We start from the raw sequence: 17,375 nt of genomic DNA on the forward strand, positions 1-17,375 counted from the left end.
TTCTTGCAGCAAATAGCTATAAATATTAACATGAAAAAAAGAAAAGTTCTTGTATTGGAAATAATGTCTGTCACATTCTATCTGATATTGTAGGGTCAGAATCCCTACCTGAAATCGATAACTAATGCATTGCTACTCCAACGAAATCCTTACTCATATTATAAATCCGAAAGTAACTCTGTCTGTTTGTCTGTCTGTCTGTATCTTCTTCACGCCTAAACCACTGAACTGATTTTAATGAAATTATCCGAGTCCCGAGAAAGGACATAGGATACTTTTTATCCCGGAAATCCCACGGGAACTAGGGGTGGCGATCTAAGATCGATTAATCGGAGAATCGATCTTTTGGACCAATAATTCGATTATTCGATGGTAAGTACCTATAGCCGCCCATAGACATCTGTAATCAACCCCACATGGGATTAGATATTCCTATTTAAGGTCGGTCACAGATGCGCCTGACATGACATGTTACCCCTGACGATTAAGCTGGGACGCCTCGGAAAAGTATATCTCCCTTACCACATCTTTCAACCCAGAACACTGTATCGCTTAACACTGCTGTTATTAGGCAGAAATAGGTGTGGCGGTGGTGCCGCCGGAGTCGAAACACATAGAGTTCTCCCTTTCAAAGACGCTTCATATAGCCACAGGCTTACTATAAAACAACGCTACACATCTCTTATAACAATATCCCCAAAAAAGTCCTCAATCCGCCTCAAGTACGCTTGACATCGATTCGATAAGTAGCAGGAATAATATCGAGGGGTGCGATAACAAATCACCCTCGCGCACCCCTTGCGACTATCGATATGCCGCGTCATGTCTGACGTCAGCGGGGTAGACCGGTCAAATCTATTTGTGACAATCTAACTTTTTCTGTAGTGAAAGTAGTTGTGTATATGATTCTGTTTTTATTTTGAAGTTTCTGCAATCCACCCAGATGCATACCTACCCTTGAGGACTGAGATGGAACACCTCGTATAAGGCTCTCCTCATATAAGGTAAACTTTTCAAGCGAGTTTATGGCAGCGCTACTATTGTTTTAAGCATAGACCTATACCCTTACCATGAGTTTCCAAAACATCCTACAATTTTACGTTATGTTTATTCAATCCATTATTCTGTTCCGTATGCTTAAGTAGACTGAGTAAAGGTAACAATAAGTAAGCGCTCGAGTCTTTTTGTCTTCCTCACATGTTTGCAAAAAAGAGACAAAACATAAAGCGCCATTTTGTCAATTTAGACATTTAATATTACGTTACTGACACTATAGTTCTGATACAATCCGCTAGGGGCGCTGATTGGAAATTGTATGGGCAAATACGTAAAAAAATACCAATACAGTCATTTTTGTCAAAACGTAAAAACTCATGGTAAGGGTACTGTATTGTTTAAATACAGATCCGTGGTTTTAAGGTAGAAATCGGTTTGACGGTGATACAAGGGTTGAACCACGAATTTTATAGCTACATAAATATTTTATTAAATTAGGGACGGATCCCCCTTCATTGTGAATAGTTATTGCTTTATCAGGAGACGTTTTACGAATCAATATATTAGATTTCATTCAAGACGTTACTCCGAGGACTTGTTTTAATAAATTTAAATACTAAAGTAACAGAAATTCGAGCGGAAATGGGGTCTGCCGCTCATTAAAAATTTGTAATAGACTAAAGATAGGATTGAAGTCTAATCTAGACTGCACATATCCACGTGTTATTACCCCTTAAGACTAAGTGAAAATACCTGGCGGTGAACTCACAGGAGTTGAACCACGAAGGTTTCTATCACCTTTAAGACTACCAAAAATTTAATTTACTTGAAATTTAAGCTCTGACCCCCTCGACCGAGGGCGTTTAAATCCCAGAAATCATACCTCTTTTACTGTTATGTAAAAGTAATTAGACATCACTTGCTATTAAGCTGAAGGTAACCATCTTGTAGAAACATACATAAAAAGGTCTTAAAGATGAGTGAAGTTCAATCTTCACTCGGCCACTATGACCTACACTCCTCTCACATTGAAAGGAGACCAGAGCCCAGCAGTGGGACAGTAAAAGCTTGACGACTTTTTTCATGTTTTATTAAATTTATTTCGCGCAATGTAAAGTGTGTCTGTCTGCATTACAAGTGGCTTTGTGGCAGACACGAGAGCTTTTGCTGAAACCTTTCGCTTGTTTAATCTATTGTTCAGATTATGAAGCATCGTTGTCGTAATACATGATACAATAATACTGTATGCGTAACGAAGTATTTTAATGGAATAAAATATTTTTATTTTATAATAATGCCGTGTATGAGTGTATCTATTTCTCTACCAATCAGTTCTGGAGATGTTTAGTAATGTATGTCTCAGGGTTCCATCAGTTGGTAATAAAGAGCCATGCCCAGTAGTAGGATAAAACTGTGAAAATTGGCTGTAAAATTTAGCTCAGATTTTTTTATAAACAAAAAAGTGAAAATGGAAGGAGTTCATATTTTTAATGATATGTTTATTTTCAGTGTTTATTAACCATCAGACATTTTGACTTTTTAGTTTGGTTGTATACACATTATTAAAAAGATACAAGACTTTTATGTATACCAAAATGTTTTTTTTAATTATCGCAAACTTTTAAAACAAACAGAGAAGCTTCAAATTTTAAATCTAACCATTTCAAACAAACAAGCAATCAATCAAAACAAAAATCTTAACAACATTTTCTTACATCAGCATAGTTATTCTGTGATCATAGTTACAAATCTAACTAAACTAGTTCAAAAGCACATCAATTCAAAACCCAATTTTGAAAGTAACATCACAGATCAAAACGTTGAGGACAGTTAAAAAGACAAGTGGTTTTCAGTCTGGCTAGACGTCTTTATGATAGATGCTCGAAATGAGCGAGCTTTTAACCGCCAGCCGAAAGCTTTTCATTATAAGCTCTGAAATAAGCGAATTTTCCAAAAAAATCTTGCTTCATAAGTACAAAAATACAAAGTGAATGATGGGAAAGTTTGTATCTAGAAAAAATATAATATAATAGTCTATATTTTGTAACAAAAATACATTAATTTTATTAAAATATTTAGCATTTGAGAATAAGTGTTACTTAAAATTTAGTAAAATAAAATAAATAATTAAGTCGCTTTTAAAATAATATCTAAAGCTTGACATGTTTTAGATATTATTTAAAAAAAATATATATCTTAACAATGTTTAAAAATATGTCAAAACACAGAAACAAAACAATTGTACACGTTTTAAAAAGCTGTTAATAATATTGTGTATGTCCAGAACATCTTTGTTTTTTGTCCTTCTAAGAAGTCTTCTTTGAAACAGATCAAAATTACAAAGGTATTTAAAACGAAACGAAACCTCAGGTATATTGCAGTTTGTCAACAAAGTACAGTCAACAGGACAAGTGGCGTCTGGCCGGAGACATGTTTGTGGCTCGTAGAGCGAGCTTCTGTTTGAGAAGCGGCTTTTAACATCGATGCAGACGGTAAACGGTGAAATGTTAAACATAGTTAATAAAAAATATGTCTACGTTTACTTAAAAAACAAAAAATTTTAATCATGTGCTGAAGAAAATAATTTCCTTAACCAAAGTCACAACAATATATATCTTTTAATTTATTTAAGGCAAAAATTGCTATGTATTGTTTATAGCTCTATAATAACCAAAAGATGAAGCCCTTTTTAATTTTAAACAGTTTTTTCTTTTTCTGTTTGATAAAATAATTTTCCAGGCCTGTGTTTGACCATAGTCATATTTGATAAGAAATTAGGTAATCTGGCTGTATTTCAGTCAACAAAAATTAAGTACAGTCAACATCACAAGTGGTTTTCGTCTGGACGGCTCAGAAGAGCGAGCTTCGTTTGCAAAGCGGCTTTTAACATTGATGCAGTTGGTAAACAGCGCTGATATCCCCTGTGATACTGTAGGAAGCTATTGTGTACACGACTGTACGGGTTGCGGTTACAGCGGTGCTGTTTATGCAAACTTTGAAAAATTAAAAAGTATAGAATAAACGTTTCGTATCTAGCCATTTTTTTCGTGTTACGGTGTACAGTTAGCTGGAAAGATGTTGATGCCTTTTGACTTCCATTCGAGTACGGGGGGAACATCTTGGTTCTCTGGAGTAGCATATCATCTGTGATTAGTTTCAGGTAGAAGTTTATCGCGAAGGTTACAGATGTCCATAGACGGACTACTTATTAGGTGGATTGCAAACTCCTTTACTCTGGTCTTGTATAAACAGAATACCTAGATTTTTAAAAAGATATTTAACTGAAATCCAACCGAGCTATTGTCGATCTTCCTGAAGGAGGAGCTGTGACCGAAGGGAGTTGTGTTCCGGAAGTACCGTGGACGGAGAGGACCCTCGGAAGTCATCAGACCCGCGTCTCACGTCGCCACAAATACGTGATTTAGTTATAAGTATATATTAGTATGTATGTTAGTCTGTCAGATATGTAATATGGACCTTATTTTCAGAAATAAATAAAAAAAAAACAACGCAGTATGTTTTCCCTAAAACAAAATCTAAATTTATTCGTCTCTAAAACAGACACGGGCAGAATTCAATAATTTCTAAAACTATTATACTATATCAAAGTCAGCTATTTTGGGAATTAAGTTAAACAAGAAGCGCTGAAATGAATTAATAAAGGGCTTTGTTCTATTAAATGGAGTATAGAATTTCTCTTTCATCGATAACGTCCTTCAAAGCTATAAATGGAAATTATGGTACCTGTACACCTTTTATGATAGTCTAGTGGTTAGCAACTCTGTTTTTCAATTAAAGGTTCGAAGCCGAGTTATATACATATTAAAAATTAATTATTACTAATTCAAACAATGTAGGAAAATATGACAACACTTGCACGCCTGAGAGTTTAAAATAACGTTTTTCAGGGTGAAGTGTACCATGTCCCTGTAGTCTCGGGAATAGAATAGGGCTACGGTATCCCCTGCCTGTCGTAAGAGGCGACTAAAAGGGGGCTTCCGGGGTTGCGGGTGGCAAGAGTGGGAGCTCGAACCGTCCAGCAAGCAACCCCGGGAAGGACGACGGTATGTGTGGTCGCATACCGTCGTAAACACGAGATGGTGTGGGAGGAGCCAAAAGTGCTCCCCCAGGGTAGAGCCCGATCGGGGCATTGCGCTTGGAGGACTCCGGTTGTGTTCCCTCGGAGATCCCGGAGTTCTCCAACAAGCGTTGAGGACGACCACCGGGGGAGTTTTAGTGCGGTAAAAATCCCACATAACCCGGCGTCACTCCCACGTCGTCGGGTACCTTTTGAAGGTTTCCCCCTCGTAAACAAAAAAAAAAAAAATGGGTGAAGTGTACCAATTCGCACTTGGCCAGCGCGGTTGACTGTGGCCTAAACAGCTTTTGTTTTGAAAAGAGACCCGTGCCTAGCATTGGGATAATAAAAGGTTGACGACAGTACCTTTTGAAACGTACAGTATCATTATAATTTTATCCATCTGAAATTCTAAACCCTTTTTTTGTTGACCATACCGACGAGTTTATACCGCTTGACGAGGGGTAAACCTTCAAAAGGTACCCGAGCCCGTGGGAGCGATGCCGGGCTATGTGGGACTTTTATCGCACTAAAACCTCCCCCTGTGGCCGTCCTCAGCGTTTGGTGGAGAACTCCGGGATCTCCAACGGAACACGGATGCCCCTATCGGGCTCTGTCCTGCCTTCGCTCTTACATCCCCTGGTGATAACAGCGATATGCGACCACACAAACTGCTGTCCTTCCTGGGGTCGCTGGCCGGGCGGTTCGAGGTTCTTGCCGCCCGCAACTCCGGAAGCCCCCTTTTAGTCGCCTCTTACGATAGGCAGGGGATACCGTAGCCCTATTCTGGTGCCGAGACTACAAGGACAACCATGGCTAAACCTTGTTCTGTCATATAAAAACAGTGTTAAGCGCTGCTGTGTTCTAGTTAAAATAACGTGGTAAGGTACATTAATACAAGGCTTTCTTTGATCTTAAGAGTAGTAACACAAGTACGAGTACATTTACATATAAATAAATTCCTTGAAGAAGAATAATTTATAACTGAACACCCTTCATGTCAGAATCAATATATTTAGAGATTACGTATTCTGTAGGGCTGATGTCATTACCATGATTTTAATTTTAATTTTAAGACGTAATGGAACGCGATATGTATATTTGTGCACCCCTAAGCGACCAGACTTTATAATGAGGTAGGTTAATAATGCAAGCGAATGCTAAATCATAACACGGATAAGTTTCGTTACATACAATATTTTTGTGACTATTTTCTTGTCACACATATTTTAGACTACGGTAAGTTAAATTGAAATGTAATGTGCTTGAAAGTTTTGTTTTGATAAAATGTCAGACATGTTTTGTTATTGCTACAATACTTTTTGCGATTATTTTTGTCATATATTTTACAGTATAGTAAGGTAAATTAAAATACTATGATCTACTAATGTGTCTAAAATAGACTTTTATGAATGCTTATTTAGAACTTTGTTTAGATGGAAGTTTGGTGAATGATAGTGATTTAAACTCGTTTTTTAAAATGTCCGTAACTCCGTAACAATAATTGTATTTCCGAGGGCTGTCATAAAATTGAATTCATAAAATTATATGATGAATGTGACATTTCATTGCAATAAAGATATGAGAACGGAATGCTTTAAACACAAATATAAATCTGCTTTGTTAAAAAGACAACTTGCTGGTGAAAATTTGAAACCTGTCTGCATGCAATATCTACCAATAAAGGAGTTCTTTAATGCTAATTAAACACATTAATTAACCTCCAAATACGTACATACACACTCTCTCTCTCACACACACACACACACACACACACACACACACACACACACACACACACACACACACACACACACACACGCTTGGATTTTAAAACCCAGGAGATGCCCCACGGCTGACTATCCTCTTATCCCACCTAACACCACAGGGATTATAGGAGCGGCTGAAAAACAGCGCTACTCGAATCCCTGATTCTGAGACAGCAATGCTGAGCCGAATTCCTTTTGTCATATTAATATTACTGTAAAATGTACATTTATTCTTTGTGTAAACTGTGTTATTATGGCAATAAACGTTTATTATTATTATTTATTATGTACCCTTGTCTTGATTCATGGCTCCCCGCTTGTCGCTAACACTATAGACGTACCCCAAAGTATGACAAGGCAAGTAATTCAAACATTTTGGCCATTATTAATGGCAACGTGTGTAATTAAGTTTTTATAGCATTTCGTGACTTACATTAACAAATGATTTGACGTTGGGGTAGGAATTACGAAGTCACGAATTTGGCAAGTTCAATAAAAGATCATAAAATGCCGATCGTTACTTCATGTCATTCTTTTGGAATTAATTATGTTTACTTTTGACGATCTCTTTTACCATTTTCTTTGTGATCATTATCAACATCATCGTTATAATATTTTTTATCACGATTAAGATAACGACTATTTCATACACATTGTATTGTATTAATATCATCATAATGATATTTAGTTTTTACATTTTCTATCAACATTACCATCGTAATTAAATGAGCAATTTTCGTCACTAATATCATAAATTTTACTAACATCAAAATTGTATGACGACCCCCATTTATTTTCAACTTTTTTATTTTTAGTATTTTTTGTAATAGCGGCCACCCTTTTATGTTTAAAAAAATCAAATGTTTGTCCTTCACGGTTTAGGAGATAGAGCCATGTGACAGACGGACAGACAGCAGAGGCTTTTAGTAACAAAGTTCGATTTTTACTCTTTGGGTACGGAACCCTAAAAAAGCAACAAAAAATCTTCCCTTGTTCTAAGCAGGGGCCAATCAAGTGAACCCCTCAGTCTTAAAGAAGTATCGATCGTCGTGTCTTTCATCTCAGTTATATAGGTCGAGGGCATAGCTTCTGAAGGAACATTTAAACGACGGCTTTGTGGTTTGACTGTAGCGGCAACAAAAAAAGAAACAAATGTATTCAGAGTATTTACATTATTTACATTTTTTTTAACATTTCTGCCTTATAACAGCAATCCGCCATGTTTCGCTTCTCGTGTGTGACTTTGAGTTTTTCTTATTCCGTGAGTATGACTATGTGATATGTGACCTAACAACTTAGTCCTTGTTACCCATGTAATCTAATTCAGGTAGACCTGATGTTATCGTAGTAAAGGTACTTATGGATTGCAGTGGTAACATAATGTAGGTATGTCAGATTTCGATAAAAATACCACCGTTTCGTACCACCGCAATTATGTGTTGAATACATACTAATAGAACTGAAATAAATTTAAAGATGGTAGAACCCTCTGTGATTCGACTCCGATGGCACCACTGCTACACTTAGTTCTGCCTAGCAGTGTTAAGTGGTGCTGTATTCTGGTTTTAAAGGTGTGGTACAGGGGACATACTTGTCCGGCTTTCGAACCTAATCCTCAGGGGTATCAGTGCATCTGTTGCCAAATTTATATCGGAATCTAATTATATCAGTGCTTGATTACAGTTGTCCATGCGTGTCAATATGCAATTATGATGATTGCTTGCCTGCTAGCTATTTCACTATTTAAAAATATAAAATCAATAATATTCAAACTGAAACCACTCTCACTAAAAACTATTACGTCAGCAATAATCAATACCACGGCAAAGTTATACAACGTTCGAACGAACTATTATCGTTTTATTATCGTTCGTAATGAGTTTCGTAATTACGCTCCCACGCACGAAGGCTCAAAGGGTATAAGGTAAAAACCTAGGGGTCTGAAATTCGGCGTCTCAACGTAGGGACTCGAATTTCAAATCCTAAACCAACATATTGATTTTTCGAAGTTATGTGCGAATTAAAAATAAATTATTAATTGTTTTACTGGTAAAGGAAAACGTTGTAAGAAAACTGAGCACTCCTTAAAAAAATATTTAAAGCAGTGTCTTCAAGAGAACCGTACCCAACAGTATAAACGGCTCTATTGATTTTGAATCTAATTTTGAATTTTCCCAAAAGTATTTTGACTTTATGCCTTTGACACGGATACGAGGCGTTCTTGGAAATATTTACAACACAATATACCATCTAAATGGTTCTACCTCATAAATATGTTTTACTGTTACGGCCGGACCACGAATTCTTAATATTCTCAAAAAACCTAACCTAATTATGTTTCTTCGTAACGTAATAAAAATTGACTGTTAAGTGTGGTTTGGGATCATTTTGTATTTATTTTAGGAGAGATTATTTTAGGTCAATAAACACGCTTCTTTATAAAAAATATGACCTGAATCCACCATAGCCAAAAGTGCTTTGGTGAAATCTTAGGTACGAATTTCTAGTTAATAATAGGCAGTCACATAGTTAAGTAGTAATAGTATAGTTAAAACACAGCCTCTCCATCAAGGAGTCCGAGTTTCGAACCTCTGATTGTTCATATTTATGTGCGTATTAGAAATCCTTATCCTTACTAATATTAGTAAGGATAATAAGGATATTAAGGAGTAAGGATTGAATCGTTAACTATGCATTTGATCAAGTAATGATCTTCAGCAAAGTTGTTGTACATGAGCCCACGAAGATTTCAGAGTTGGTACGACCAATTTTCGCCAGATGGCGCTACTGTCATTCCAATGAAGGTACGAATTTTCAGTTTTATGTATGTTATTATGTCATATTATTTTCTTTTAAACGCGGGCGAAGCCGCGGGCAAATAATAATATTTTGCTTTAACCATGAAGAAATAAATTGCAACCTACCATACCTGAAAGAATTTGAAATAATCCTGAAAGATGTGATATCACGATCTGAAAACACTGTTAGAAAAACACATAATCTATTTATAACATTGTAAAATCAATAAGTGTTCGAATTTGAACTTTGGCTAGAAAGTCAAAGTTCAAAAAAGACCTCCTACGTAGAAACGTGGGAGCCTCTATTAATTAATATTATACTATCATTAGGAGCCAACAGGAGCTCAATAATAATTTTTGCTCAATAATCGATTTTGGAGCAGTAATACTGCTTCAAAATCGAATTTTTTTTTTTTTGTATTTTGCACAATTACTCCCTACCATTTGCAATAAGAAGTTCTTCCTTTGCAATTTAGTTCTTAAAGGTATGTGAAGTCTACCAATACGCACTTGGCTATTGGCGCGGTGGACTATGGCCTAATCCTTCTCATTCTGAGAGGAGACCCGTGCCCAGCAGTGGGACAGTAATGGGTTGATGATGATGATGATGAATTTAGTTCAACAAGCCAAGTGCGAATTGGTAGACTTCATATACCTTTGAAAACTTTTTTAAGTTCTCTAAGATATACAGGTTTCCTCACGATGATTTCCATTGCCGTTAAAACAAGTGATAAATTATTTCTAATACGCACATAACTTCGAAAAATCAGAGGTGCCTGGGATTTGAACCTTGAACCTCTTGATTAATAGGCCGCGTTTTTACTAGGCTATCACTGCCTTGGCTATCACTATTTGTACACCAAAAAAAGGAATAAAGTTCAAAACTAACGTAATGATACTAAAAACTGAATTCGTGTGAACGCTCGATTATGGCGTTACCAGCTAATTGCATTCCACTAACTTGCGCACTGCGACAAACAGTGGGACTGTAATGTGATTCGCGAAATCTATTCAAATCGATATTGTGATACAACAGGTTTGGTTTAGTTTGAAGCTAGATATGTTACGCGGTTTTGTCCACAGTGTTTGGAGCAATTTTTTCCCTCTTTTTTTCCCTACTCCTAAGTATCTTACAGGTTGGATCGAACGTACTCATAAATTTTCCTTTAACTCGGTTGTTTTATGTATTTGGGAAATAAATTTGTACGAACACATTGATACATTATACATATTCAAAGAAAGATAAAATTACAATAGCTCTTATAAGCAGAAATTGCGAAGGCTATTGCTTTCTATAGAACCTGATAAATTCCTGCGAAACAGAAATTGATTGATTTCGTTTGGACCTAGACATCTAGAAATCCATCATTTAACTCTGTCGACAGTAACATCCTGGGTTTTTTATTTTATTAGGTGGATAACCATTAATATATCTTGGAACTTTTTTCACTCTTTTTTTCCCTACTCCTACTAATAAGTCAAGCTAAATCTATGGTTCTAATAAAACTTTTAAAAGGGCTTATGAAATTTAAAAAAAAAAAAGAAAAAATAAATGCTATACCTTACCTACCTTTGTCATTTGAAATATTTTTCTCAAATTATATATTTTCAGACATGAATTATTTCAAAAATATACGAGGTATATCTTCACATTTGGATCTAATTAAATATACGTATTGCTCTTGTAAATTTTTTGTATTTTTTATCTGCATTTGTAACTTGGTTCATTGTTCATTGCAATTCAAAATAGGCATCATTTATCATAGGCAACATAGGCAATTAGGCATAAATCATTTGCCCCTCTATCTCAAACGTTACATGACAAAATCAAGAAATAAATTTGGTATACTTAGAAATACCCCCATTTTGAATAACAATCCTTTGAAACCAAGTTATTCATAAAAGTATAGTAACCGATATAGTTTATTTATATTTTTATAGTTTATTTTATTACTTAAAATTTCATATATTTAGTAACTATAATTGTAAATGTAACCGATATATAATAATGAATACGTATACATTCAAATAGTGATGATATCATAATATCGATATAGTGACGTCACAGGGTTAATAAGGGCGTCCTAGAGAGACAAACCCTAATTGCGTCAATATTTCATGTTCCGCAAATATTAAGCTCATTGACCGTGAAACGACACACCCGCCATTAGCAGCCTAATTAGAAATTGGTTATGTTAATTAAATTGAAGTTTTAACCGAATTCCCCAAAGGAGCATGCTTCAATTATTTTAGTAAAATCAGCCTGTTTACTTTTAGGTATTTAAAAAAAATAGTATTAGTACTATTAATACTTCTATAAGTAGAAAATAAATGGCTACTGCCGTCCATGGACATGTGTAATGAAACTCAGTGTGGATTTGACTTGAGATTGACCTCAGAAGCGACACTCCCCCTGAGGACTAAGTTACAGAACACTTGCCACTTGCAGCACTTACCATTGTTGTTAAAAAAACAATAAATGTGTCTCCGGAGCTAATAGGGAAGGATTCTATTGCCATCAAGATCAAAATACTTTCAAATAGCTCTTATAAGCAGAAATTACGAACTCTATTGCTTTCTATAGAACCTGATAAAATCCTATGTCAAACAGAAAATAATTTGATTGATTTCATTCGGACGTAGCAATCTAGAAATCCATCATTTAACTCTGTGAACATTGACACTAATGCCCTGTGTTTTTTTTTATTTGGTGGATCGCCTCAAATCTAACTTGGAACGACAAGTACATAATAATATAGTATACATAATGTTGCACCTATTTATTCCTATATGAAATTTTCAAAAATAGTTTCCTAGCGTTCTACATACATATTTCCAAAAAATATTTTTATCACTGTCATAAAACAAAAATATTTTCTAACGAATCTTTTTCTTCCTCAATCTTGTATCAAGGACGAAAAATTTGCCGACAAATTCCTTTTTTACTTTCTTGCAGTGACTACAGCAAATCTTCCATTCTAGAATACGACTAACAGTTGCTATTATGATATAAGCTTCCCTACATCTAGAACCTGCGGTGCCGAGGCAGTAGGTCACGTACTTAATCCTTCCAACAAAGCAAAGCCTCCAGTAATAGATACGACACCTATATTCCCTACTTTACCTACCTACTACGCCTAAGGATGTATATGAATTATTTTATTCTTTAGTGATATAGTACAATGTCAAGATTTATTTATTTTATTTATTTATTTATTTTTGTACACCTTAAACCAAGGGTTACAACGGGTAAACTTAATGCCTAATGGCATTCTCTGCCAGTCGACCCTGGGTGATGGCGATAGCATGTGGTAGGCATAAACATAAGCAGTAATCAAGCAGTAGTAAGTAAAGATTGCTTGGAGAAGATCATGTTTGTTGGGAAAGTGAGGGATAAAAGACCTTAGGAAAATCATCAACCAAATCTGACCAAATCAAGGATTTAACCAAGATATACGTCACTAAGTGTCTCAGACAAGCTGAAGACTGAGCAAATTGGCGAAATTGGCAGCACATATGAACAGTACACCAAAGCAGGCACGTTCAGTAATGAAGAAGCTACTGATAAGATTTTTATATAATTCTAGAGTTAATTGTTCGGATTTCCCTATTTCTTTGCTACATTTTTCCCCTAATAGCCTCTTTTAATCACTTTTTTGACATTTTACGGTACTAAGCAACTCCTGTGCAAAATTTCTTTCGCGAAGTTGTACATCTCTATCCATGACCAAGAAATTATGACTGTTTTCATAAATATCCAGAGCGTCTTACATGACAGCTTATCACGTGTACTCTTTATTATTTTGCTTTAAATCAAATAATTGAAGAAATCAATAACCAGACTGCTTAAAAAACTCTTATAAAGACTTAATTTAGAAAAAATAATAACCAGTTAAATTTTTCGCACGCTGGCCTAAACAGATAAAATACAGCTACTCTCCGAAATGAAAACAAATTTCCAAAACCAATACCGCTCCTTCAAAATTCGTCAAACAATTTACTCTTCGCGCTGTTCCGTAAATTAAGTATTGACATTAAAGTTAAAAAGGTAAGATACATATATGATCAATAAAGTTAACATTCACAAAGAATAATACTTCGGATCTGTTGATTCTGGGGCAAAATACCTGAGGCAAGCACGCAAAAAATCTGAATCTATTTAGCCTGTCCTCTTTCACAGATAATCGCCATTGCAATCTAGGACAGTACTACAATGAACTATAACTACTGAGTTGTGACGTCAAATCTCGTAAAGCTGGAAGCCACAAGACTGGAGTCAAGGGCGGTCTGTACAATATTTGTAACACATTTGTTATGCAAGAGCTGTAAACGGGTGACAGTCTGTCTGATAGCAAATGCTGTCTAATGGCCCTGTACAGATGGTCTGACAAGAATGATACAAGATCCTGCAAAAAGAAAGATAAAAATAATTGACTGTAAATATAAGACTACATTGAAATCAAAGCCAGACCACGTAAAGTACAAGTGATACAACCAAACTTCATTCCCTTATTTTCAGAAAAATCCTAATAACTCAAATGGCGACAAAAGGATTGATTCAAAATACTTAACTTCGTCAAATTCTTCTTCATACAATATTCTCTACAACTAGCAAACAGCAACGCTTCATCGTCATTAAAATGTTGAACTTTAATTTTATGCAATAGAAATAACAAATGGGCATGACCCATCTGATGTTATGACCCACAATACTTCGCTCATGGTCATTCAAAATCGACCCTACATGGAAGACCTACTTGAAGTCGATCACAGATGTGTTACTTTTCCTGAGGATTAGGAGGAGATAGCGACTGCTGGTAATGACACTAAAATCGTCTTTCGTACCTATAATCTTTCGTCGCTTTTCCTTTTTTTACATAAAACCATCTAAATAGAAGTACTTACACCGTTCACAGTCTACTAATCTATTCAAGAACAATAAATTAACGAAAACAATTAAGACTGGAGCCAACGGTCATTAACTTACAACAGGACAGACACAGAACAGATGACAGATTCATTTGGGGAGTGGTGTAATTAATTGGATTACGGAAGAAGAAACCCAGTGCTGCCAAAACTTGTGGTAAACAAACAGGACAAATGGGTTTATTGATTAGTTTTGGGGAACGGAGGAATTTTGTGATGTTAGTTGATTAAGGAATATTTATTTTTGACGAAATACTAGGATTTTATGATAAAATAATTCTGATTTTATACAAAACTATTTGGTATTTGAACTAATCAAAAAACCCTTTTGTTCTGTCTGGTTATCACAAGAATTACCAGCACTGTATATTTTCTTCCGTAGAAGAGAACGAGCATGCATTCCTGTCTGATAGTTGATAGATGTCTGATAGCTGCTGACAATTGAAATGTTTAATCAACTCCATACAGAATTCTACCTACCAATTACATATTCGTTGTTACTCGAGAGGACTAAGATGGAAGCCTGATAGGTAAGCCGGTATTCACACCGAAACGCAAGAATTGCTGCATGCTATAAATAAGGATGGCGGTACTTGATAGATCTATACTGGTACTACTACCCTTCTGTTTCCAGTCTCGTGGGTAGGCTCTTTTATTACACGCTTTATATTAGCTTCACTTTGATGTTTGTCAGTGAGTAACTCCGTTTTTCAGTAGAAAGAGATCAACATACATCCTTATCTTACCCTGCATGTATGAAAGAATGAAATAGAATACTTTCCTACTTTTTAGTTGATTTTATCATAAAAGCGTGTTTTTTTAGTTTTTTGAACTATATTTATATTATTTTTCAATGTTGGGCATCGGTGTCTGTCTATAATTCATAAAGGCCAAAACTTACCATAACTTACTCATGTTTTTTAAATAGTTAAATACCAATATTCTAAGGCGTTTCTCTTTGTGAAATATCTGTTTACAACAGAGGAACATTAAAAACTAACGGGAATTATATTAAAATTCATTTGATCAAAAATCTATATTGTAATATCGTCGAGTTCTCGAATTGTATGGTCATTATAAAGGCTAAATAACTTAAAAAAGTTTGTAAGTGAATTCTATTATATAAATATTACATATGCTGGTGTTTTTTTTTCAAAATATCGAAGGAAGTAGTCATTTATTGTATTTACGAATAAAAACTGTTATTATCTAAAGAATCTCTTAAATCTGAAGAACCAAACAATACGTCAAATATAATATTTGCCTTCAACGCTGTAAAAGGTAACGCTTATTCTCAAGAATTCTGGATTTATTAGTCAAAGAAAATAAAAAATCTATTTGTACATAAAAAATAAAATTTTCTTTTTTAGAACTCTACGAACCATACCCCTTACTTCCAAAAATAAATGCTGCTTTATTCCGTAAGTTACACAATTTTCTACTTATAACCCAAACATAGACAAAACGAAACGACAGAATAAAATACTCAAAACCAAAAGCGTTTGTCCAAATTATATAACATTCTAAACTTGGACGCAAGTGTCCTTGGCACGACGTAAACCATAACGTTGCGGCATTCAGGAGCCAGACTAGACAAAAGAAAAGATATATTTTATCTTTTTCTTTTCGTAACACCAACTTACCCCGTAGTTATTTGCCAACCGACTTTGAATAACTATAACTTGGACGTATAGCATAAATAGGTGAAAACTGTACATAGTAACAATAATGTATTTTTTATTGGTTTTGAAAATAGAGGTAGTTAAAAAGATCTTTCTCCTTATTTTTATCTTTTTCTTTGTAATACCAATTTACCTCGGAGTTATTTACCAACCGGCTTTGAATAACTATAACTTGGACGTATATCATATATCGGGAACTATTTATTTTAGTAACAATACTCTTTTTTGGTGTCAGTTTTGAAAATAAAACTAGCTATGCCGCACGGTTTCACTCGCATTGAAAATGAAAATTACATATTTTTGTATGATATTTTAATAATGAAATATAACATATCTTAACCAAGATATGTTATTTTTCACGTTATATAAATAATTATAAATAAAATTCTATTTATTTATATATCGCTTAGTATTTTGCCGCATTACCTAGTATTAGTTAGATGGTGTATAACTTAAAATATGTACACTTGTAGGTACTACTTTAAAGGAAGTACAAAACTACAAATATGAAAATTTAAAATAAGCTTGACTCTAAGACCGACATTTCGGTAAGAATCAGTTCGCTGGTGTGAAAAAAAAGAAAATGTCTTAAAATTTTCTTAAAAAAATTACCTGATTCGGCGTCGCCGTTTCCGTCGTCATGTCGGCTTCGATCGACGCTAGTCTACTCCTCCTCTTTGTCCCCGGACATGAACAGCACTCTACCAAGCTTTGCAGTTTCACCCCGAGCCGGCTCCCGAACGACTACTGCCCCCACATAGCCGACCGGTATCGATCTCAAATGTCCTTGCACTCGCCAACCAATCCGAATCGAATGAGTTAACTCGCAAGCATTACTAACATTAATACAAAGATTTCTTTCAAAATTTCGCTTAATATTTTACAAGGATTACGATTATTTTAGACTCTAGACCGACCGAAGCGATCGCGCTCCGCCATTTTTTCCGCAAGTCCTCACACGCAGTACGAAGAAACACTAATAGCTCTAAGAACACTAAGCAACAATTAAAGCTTCAAGCACACAGACACTTTTAAAAGGCATTATTAATTTTAATTATAACAGTACAACGAACTAGTTGTTGCGTTTGCTACCACGGGGGTGTGGGATTTGCCGGCTCGGAACAAG

At 35.2% G+C, this 17,375-nt stretch overlaps 1 protein-coding gene across 1 annotated transcript in view; it reads right to left on the reverse strand.

Annotated features, from left to right (window-relative positions):
* The window catches only part of LOC140754671 (uncharacterized), a 68,416-nt gene extending 51,041 nt beyond the window's left edge, over positions 1-17,375 (reverse strand). The window contains exon 1 of the mRNA XM_073089705.1: positions 16,862-17,375. Coding sequence (XP_072945806.1) covers positions 16,862-16,891 — 30 coding nt within the window. The 5' untranslated portion in view covers positions 16,892-17,375. The remainder of the gene's footprint in view (positions 1-16,861) is intronic.

This window comes from Epargyreus clarus, unplaced genomic scaffold (genome assembly GCF_041222505.1).
Source record: "Epargyreus clarus isolate Ecla_fem2 unplaced genomic scaffold, WU_Ecla_fem_2.2 ptg000031l, whole genome shotgun sequence".
Taxonomy (NCBI): domain Eukaryota; kingdom Metazoa; phylum Arthropoda; class Insecta; order Lepidoptera; family Hesperiidae; genus Epargyreus; species Epargyreus clarus.